This window comes from Mesocricetus auratus, unplaced genomic scaffold, assembly GCF_017639785.1.
Source record: "Mesocricetus auratus isolate SY011 unplaced genomic scaffold, BCM_Maur_2.0 Super-Scaffold_100003, whole genome shotgun sequence".
NCBI lineage: Eukaryota > Metazoa > Chordata > Mammalia > Rodentia > Cricetidae > Mesocricetus > Mesocricetus auratus.
The window spans coordinates 73,387,876-73,395,607 of NW_024429188.1; the positions used below are offsets into that span (position 1 = coordinate 73,387,876).

At 41.8% G+C, this 7,732-nt stretch overlaps 1 protein-coding gene across 1 annotated transcript; it reads right to left on the minus strand.

Moving 5' to 3' along the window:
* Positions 1-327: 327 nt before the first annotated feature.
* On the minus strand, positions 328-3,247 carry LOC101837976 (transcription elongation factor A protein-like 5). The gene is made up of 3 exons (XM_005076725.4): positions 3,093-3,247; positions 1,772-1,839; positions 328-1,175 (listed from the first exon to the last, which is right to left on the minus strand). The coding sequence occupies exon 3, from the start codon at positions 1,147-1,149 to the stop codon at positions 565-567; it is 585 nt and encodes a 194-aa protein (XP_005076782.1). The 5' UTR covers positions 1,150-1,175; positions 1,772-1,839; positions 3,093-3,247; the 3' UTR covers positions 328-564.
* Between the last annotated feature and the right edge of the window lie 4,485 nt (positions 3,248-7,732).

A 7,732-nucleotide genomic window follows, 5' to 3' on the forward strand; every position in this document is an offset into this window, starting at 1 on the left:
TGTTGTCCTGGCTGGCCTGAGGTGACTGTCCATAAAGACTAGGAAGGCCTCTAAGTCACAGATCTGCCTACCTCTTCCTCTAGAGCCCTCGGTCTAAAAGAGTGTGCCACTGCACCCAGACCTTTATTTAACTTTTATTGTTTCTTTTATAATAAAATTATGCTTTGTTTTTAATGGGGAGGGGGTTATATGAGAAAATGAAATCACAAATCCCACCACACAGAGACAACCATTATTTCTCTAGGGTCTATGTAGTTGCACAGTTTTCCTTATGTGTAAATAGTCTATGTGATTATTTTGTTTTCAAAAATGAACCGATACTGTATCTATGGTTCTGCAAACTGTTATCTTTATTATTTTCCAGTACACCATGAACATCTCTTCCATGCACATGGGTGAAAGTCCTTTACTAAAAGACATAGTGCTGTCTGCTGGTAACAAGAGAGACACCTAAAGGAAAATATCAGCACAAGGTTAAAGCACAGAGCCTGGCAGATGTCTGCCAGGGAAAGCAGGGCTGGCAATATTTCCCATGAAAGAAATCAGAAGGAAAGACCAAAGGCATTAAACGAAAGGAGCATCTTCCAAGTCCTTCTGGCCCCTGCCTCCGCCGCCCCTCACTCCCCTGACTCCCCGTTGGCCCCTGGGGACCAGCGCATCCTGTGCCTCTCTGGGCACCCAGTGAAAACCTCCCATTTTCTGCCTCTTCCTCAGCTCTTCCTGAGCCCTTGTCACATCCGCACACTCTCTCATCATCTCCTCACTGCTTACATGCCTGTCCTGTAAGTCCTCCTGGGACTTCTTGGGAGAATCGTCTGTCCCCCTGTCTGTTTTTCGTTTTGCTTTCCGGGGCACATAATCTTCAGCAGGGCGCTTTTCTGCTGCATGCGCCTCGCTGGCTGGCTTTGCCTGGGAATCATGCTTGCCCTCCCCTTCAGACTTCCCCTGATTTTCTGGCTTCCCCTCACCTTTCTGTTGCCCCTGCTCACCTGGCCCTCCCCCCTCCTCTAGCTTCCCCTGGCGTGCTGGCTTCCCCTCTGCATCTGACTTGTCTTCATCTGCATTTCCTCCCTCTTCTGTACTTCCTTCATCTTCTGCCCTTCCCTTGTTTTCGGGTTTTCCTTCATTTTCTTTGTAGAACTTTTCCATGTTGCGATTTTCCTTTGCTGCTTGTCCTAGAAGACAAAGAAAAGAACACTAAGTACCTACAGGCCTACAAGGTTTTAACAGCTGCTTTTCTTGGTTCATAGTTCTGCCAACCCAATCCTAATCTACCTCTCAGGTGGGTTCTTACACTTGTATTTCTTTTCCTCTCCCCACACACTTCATACATATTCACATGAACCAACTTGGCAGGAAATTCCACGGGTGCTTCTTCCTACTGTTAAAGCAACGTCCCAAGAATAATGGTGTCTAAACTTTGTTCTGGTTCTGTCCACAGAGGCACTGTGTAGTTTCGACTCACAAAGAACTGCAGGAACCCTGCAGGACACTTTCATTTTTTTCCCTCATCCTTTCACTTATAAAAAGAATACACAGGTTTCAGGGGTGTCCTGGTATTCTCGGAGAACACGGCAAATGCCATTCTTTTTCCTCACTTCCATAGCTTCCTCTTTGGCCTCACCAGCTGCAAATGATCACACTCTCTTAGGGTCTTGCAACGTGCTTTGAAATTGCTATAAAGGAAGTTGGAGGAGGCAGGCAAGCAGTGGGCTCCCCTGCATTAGCTCTACTTGCAGAGGTGGTGGGACACATTCTTTCTCCCACTAACCTGCTCTGATACTGCAGGGCTTTCCTTTTCTTGTCTGGATCGGTGCCCACAACCACAGACCTGAAGACCTGTGGGGAAATAGGAATCAGGTGGTGAATGGAGGATTAGAAATCTGAATGACTGGCAAGCAGGACATAGAATCTTTATGAAAAACGTTGCCAATACCTCCCTCCCACCCCATCACCCATTTCGCGGTATTCTCTGAGTTTCTCCCTCGGCAGTTTCCACCCTTTCTAGGCCTGAGCTGTGAGAATGAAAAAAAAATCTTTCCAAACCCTTTTTCTGTGTCTGAATTCTCTTCCCAAATCTCCTCTCACTTCACTGAACTGAGTAGAGTTGAGGCTGAGAAAGGCAGAAGGTTGGTACTGCTTCTCGCAGGTCTCTCTGTATCAGCCCCCATTCCCACCCCAGGGGCCCTCGATCATGCATAGCTGGTACTTTTCTGAAAATGGAGATAGTAGAAGGAGGAGGGCAGACATAACGCCAGCGCTTCACTCACACCTTCCTCCCCACATACACAGAAAAAAAAAACGAGCGTTTCACAACGAAAGGGACAAATTATTTCTGAACTTCAACATTTGGGGTCCATAAAACCTCCTTTGAAACCTCCCTATTAAGAAGTCGCCCCCTACCTGGGAGCTGAGCGCCGTCGTACTAAACCTCTGTTGCTCTCCTTTGTAGCAACCCCCACCCTTGGTCCCCTAGGCCTTCCATTTTGGGTTCCAAAATGGTTGGGGGATGGAAAAGAGGAAAGGAGAACTCAAGCCTTAGCCTGGGGCAGTCCACCTTCCTCAGTCTGGAGTCAGGGCCTGTGCCCCTATCCTGTTACCGAAAAGGGATTAGGCCCTCACCACCCCAACTCCCCCGCTGTCCCCCACCCCCGCCCTCCTCCTCTGTAAAGCCTATGTAACTCAATAACTATTCGGATTGTTGTTCTATACCCCTGATCTCCCTCCAATGACCCCTGTCCCCGTCCCCATCCATTTCCTGCACCAAGTCGCTTAGCATCTGGAAAGAAATAGGGTATCTGGTTTTGAATCAGTTCTGGTATTAGCCTCCTGTCATTTCTACCCAGCCGTCTGCAGGCAGTGAAGGATTTGTAGCTAACCCAGGGATATGACTCCCTCTCATATTTCCTTTTGCCATTAGCCCACATTTCTCCAAGGATATAAGAGCTCCTACCCCCAACACTCACACAATCTTCTGCGCCAAAATGAATGGGGGTGGGAAGGGGGCGGTATCTGAAAAGCAGACAGAATCCTCGCTCGGTAGCCTTTGTCCATTACTACCCCTCCCTCAGAAATCCCCGGCTTGTACCAACCTGCCGGGCTATAGGGCAGTTGCCCGCCCCCCTTCTGCAGCTCAGTTTCAAGTCTGCCTTCGTCCACAGAGATGAGGAGCTGGTAGCTGCTGGTACCTGGAAGAGAGGGACTTCTGCATACGTCTGCTCCTGATCACGTGACAAAACGTCACCAGTGGGCTCCGGTCCCTAGTTCTCCTCCCAAGCACCAGAAAGTGCGTCAGGAGCCAGCCTACTTTCCCCCTCACTACCCCCACCACCTTCTGTCCCTTCCCCCACAGCATGAGGCCTTGTCATTCATTTTGTTACTTGCAAATCCCAGAGGTCAAATGCAGTTCGTGCTGTGGTACGTGTTTAGTCCTGTGTGGTTATTAGAGGGAGGCTGCATCTTTTCCTAACACTTAAGAGCTCAGATTATTTGAAGGGGGCACTGTTTTTAAATCCCAAATCATGTACTCCTTCAATCACTTCCTCTCTCAGCCACTGATGCTCATTCTGCACGTGGTCTACTTTACACTTGCACATAAAGGGCACAGGGTGGATCGTTCGGGAGGGAAGTAAGTTGTTAAAATAGATTTTCTTTTAAATAGTTTTTTTTAATTTCTTTTACTTTGCTGAACACAAGCTATTGTTATAGCCACAAAAAATATTCCATTTAAAATAAAGTGTTTAAGATAGAGGAGGAAATATGTCTCCAACATTTCTACTCAGAAGACCTGTCCAGTTTGTAAATGAGTTGAATTGGCTACATGCAAAATACCTTTAATTTCTTTTCATGATCAGCTGGTGCTGTCATGCATAGTTTGTTTTTTTTTAATATATATCTAGCCAGTGTTTCCAAACAATTGGTAAACGATAGGTGAAATCTAATGACTAACACAATGCCAGTTTTGAAAATTGGACTGTGGATATTTCACTCAGTTTGGGGAAAGGAAAGAGCTGTGAACCCAGGTAGTGCAGGTTTGGGGGCTTGCAGAGAGTTTGTGTCATCCGTCCCTTGTGACAGATGTTTTAGAGCCTCTCCTCTATTTTTCCCTGCATACAGGCACTTGAATGTGTTAGTAACTTCAAAAAACTACATAGTAGGTGTCACAGGTTGCTAGTTGAATAAATGTGCTTGATCCTCCCAAATTCCTCCCAAATACCCACCAGGATAGGTTAGCCCCAGCAGAGAGGAGAGTAAGAACAGATTCCCTCTGTCCCCCTGTCCTCCTACAGCTTGATGTTACCATGAAGACTGAAGAAGTAATTGCTGCAGGGAGAGCCCTTAGACCTGTTTGCTTCCTGTGGTTATTTACAATGCTTGGGTAGAAGCTTCCCAAGCTGCCTTCTCCCTTCCATTTTACTTGGAAGGTATAGCTTGCAAACTCTCTCAACTCTGCTGTGTTCACCTCGAAGGCACCTGAAAAGTGCCTAGCCATCCTGCAGGGTTTTTGACGGCAGTCCATACTCATATCCTGGTACATTCTGACTTGGTATCTGACATCCTAACCATACTGGTTGATCCAAGCCACATGTTCCAAACTGACCACCCAAGATAGTATACAAGGTGCATATGTGTAGGACTTAGTGGATTATATATACTTTTGTAGGAAGACCCATGCCATAGGATTCTAAAAATAATGCGGATATGTAAACAGGTTGACATAATGAGGAAGCAGGAGATAAGAGCTTGAAAAAAGAGAAGACACTATGCATGAATGCAATAGGGGGCAGGAGAAACAGAATGCTCACTTATTCCTTGAGTTCAGGCATTTTCAAACTACGAACCCCTTAAATTAGGTTCAAAATTATGTATATGGGCATAAAATATACAAATTTTATTTGATGAAACATTTGATGAGAATAGAGTTCTCAGTTTTTATTAAATGTTCAAAGGCCTAGGGTGAGGGGATGATTTTGTGGGTAAAAACACCTGCTGCGCTAGCTTGATAACCCAAGTTTAACTTCATTTCCAGAACCCACGTGTAAAAGCTAGAGGTGGTGTAACCAAGAACTCCTAAGATGAGAGTCAGAGACAGGAGAATTTCCTAGAGTCCTGTGGGACAATGAGCACACTGCATGGCAGAAACAACAAAAGAAGACCTGCCACAGCAGAGTGGAAGAGAACTGACTGCTGAAAGGTGCCCTCTGACCTCTGCCACAACACAAGCACATCCAAATGCATCCTTGTCTCTCCTTTCTCTCCATTTCTCTCTCTCATAACACACAAAATATGAATAAAACTTTAAATGTTCAAAGGTGTATATAATACATGAAAGATGAAAGGTACTGGTCTAGAAAACTTGTACGTATACATATTATTTCTAAAATCAGTTATTTCTATTGCCCTTTGCAAGGAAAATTCATATAATATAAAATTAACTATTATAAAATGTGTAATTCAGTTATTTTTGGTTATGAGCCTAGCCTTTAACAACTGAGCCATCTCTCAAAAAATGTGTACATAGCACATTCAAGAAATTGTGCAACCTTCACTTCTACTGGTATGAAATACTTTCATTAAGCCCTAAACAGCCCCTATATCATCTAGGCACTATTCACAGTTCTCTCTTCTTAGTCCCTAACAATAATTAATATCTGCTCTGTCTCTATGGTTTAATGTAGTCTTTGCATTTCATATAAAATAAATTATTAAACACATAAACATTTGATCTGAATTATTTTGCTTTACATAATGTTTTTAAGGTTGATCCATATTTTTACATATATGATATTTTATTCTGTTTATAGGAAATGGAAGCAGCTTTAATGTCTTTCAGCCAACAAATGGATAATGAAAATCGGGTACATATTCATGGAATATTCTTCAATTGCAAAGAAAAAATGGAGCCCTTAAATACAAAGATAAGTAGATGCAACTAGAAAGTATTATATTGAATGAGGTAATGTACATCCACAAAGAGAAATGCCACATGCTTTCTTATCTTCAGATCCTAGCTCTGAATCTTCAGATCTGAACATATAACCTGGATTAACCATAGAAATCAGCAAAGTAGACAGAATCCATTACAGACATCTCCACCTGGTAAAAATGCAGACAACTTAGAACTACCTAGCCCCAATCTATACATCTAAAACATAACCTTTATGGAACATTGAAAATGAGTGGAAAGATGATAAGAGCCAGAGAGGATCAGAGTGTCTGCTGAGAGCTAGTGTCATATATATATATATGACAAGTGTCATATATATATATATGACAAGGAAGCTGAACTCATGAAATAGAACCTGAAAAATGACACCACCATTGTTGGCATGCTAATGTGAATGGGAGAAATCACAAAAATCCCCACTCCTAGATGAAGAGCTACAGTTAATTATTAGCTACTGTAGTGGTTTGAATAAGAATACCCCAATAGGCTCATATATTTAAATGCTTAGTTATCAGGGAGTGGGAGTATTTGAAAGGATTAGAAGGATTAACAGGTGTAGGCCGAGGCTGGGCTGAACTGACACCCTCCAAAAGAATACAGAGAAACCCTGTCTCGTAAAACCAAAAAAAAAAAAAAGAGGTGTAGACTGGTTGGATCAGTATGTAGAACTCCCAACTACTTCTCTTGACTGTCATGCCTGCTGCCATGATGATAGTGGACTAACACTCTGAAATTATAAGCAAACCCCCCCAATTAAACGCTTTCTTTTAAAAGAGTTTCCTTGGCCATGGTCTCTCTAAACAGAAACAGAACAGTGACTAAGACAGCTACTAAGAGTGAGAGAATCAGTCTTCTCCAGGGACAGTGCCATAATAGATTATTCAGTCCCAAGCAGTCAGATGTAAACACATATACATAATAGTGACATTAAATGGACTCAGCAGATTGTTTTATAAGTGTGTGTGTAATTAAAAATAAAAATAAAAGTAAATAAAAATAATGAAAGAAAAATACTCCATGAATTTGAGAGGGTGTCATAGTGGGGGGACACAGGAAGAGTAGGAAGGAGGAGAGGAATGAAGAATTATGTAAATATAATACTCATATATGAAATTCTCATTACATAATAAAATTTGAAAAAGATAAACCTTTTTTGAAATATTTTGCAGTTTTGGATTGATCACAGAGCCTCAGACATGCTATGCAAATGTCTACCCATGAACTTTTCAAATGACCTGATTTCCATTTTTGTTTTTACTTTGGGTCAAGAGTTACTTAGACATATGTTAATTGTTCCTATTTTAAGATTTTAGCATTTTCCAGGGATTTATTGTGATTTCTCATTTAATTTCATTGTGCTCTGAGAACACAGTGTCAAATATCATTTAAGTCATGTTAAAATTATTAAGATTTATTGTATGACAGTGAATATGGACTACATTGGTAAACATGGCATGTGCATATAAATAAGGGATACTTTCTACTGTTGGTGGTGGGAATTTACATAATCACCAAATAGATTAAACTGGTTCACATTCTTGAAGTCTTCTATTTACTTATACTGTTAATATTTTAGAGACAATGTTTAATTTCTGACTGTTGTTGGTGATTTGCTTATTTTTCATTGAACTAAGAATTTTGGCTTCATGTACTTTGAAACACTGTAATATATCTAAATTTACCACTAAAAATAATGTAATAACTTCATTCATCTTGTCTTCTGTTCTACAATTTACTATGCCTAATGTTCAGTGAACAAAACTTATCATTTCATGAATTTTGTTC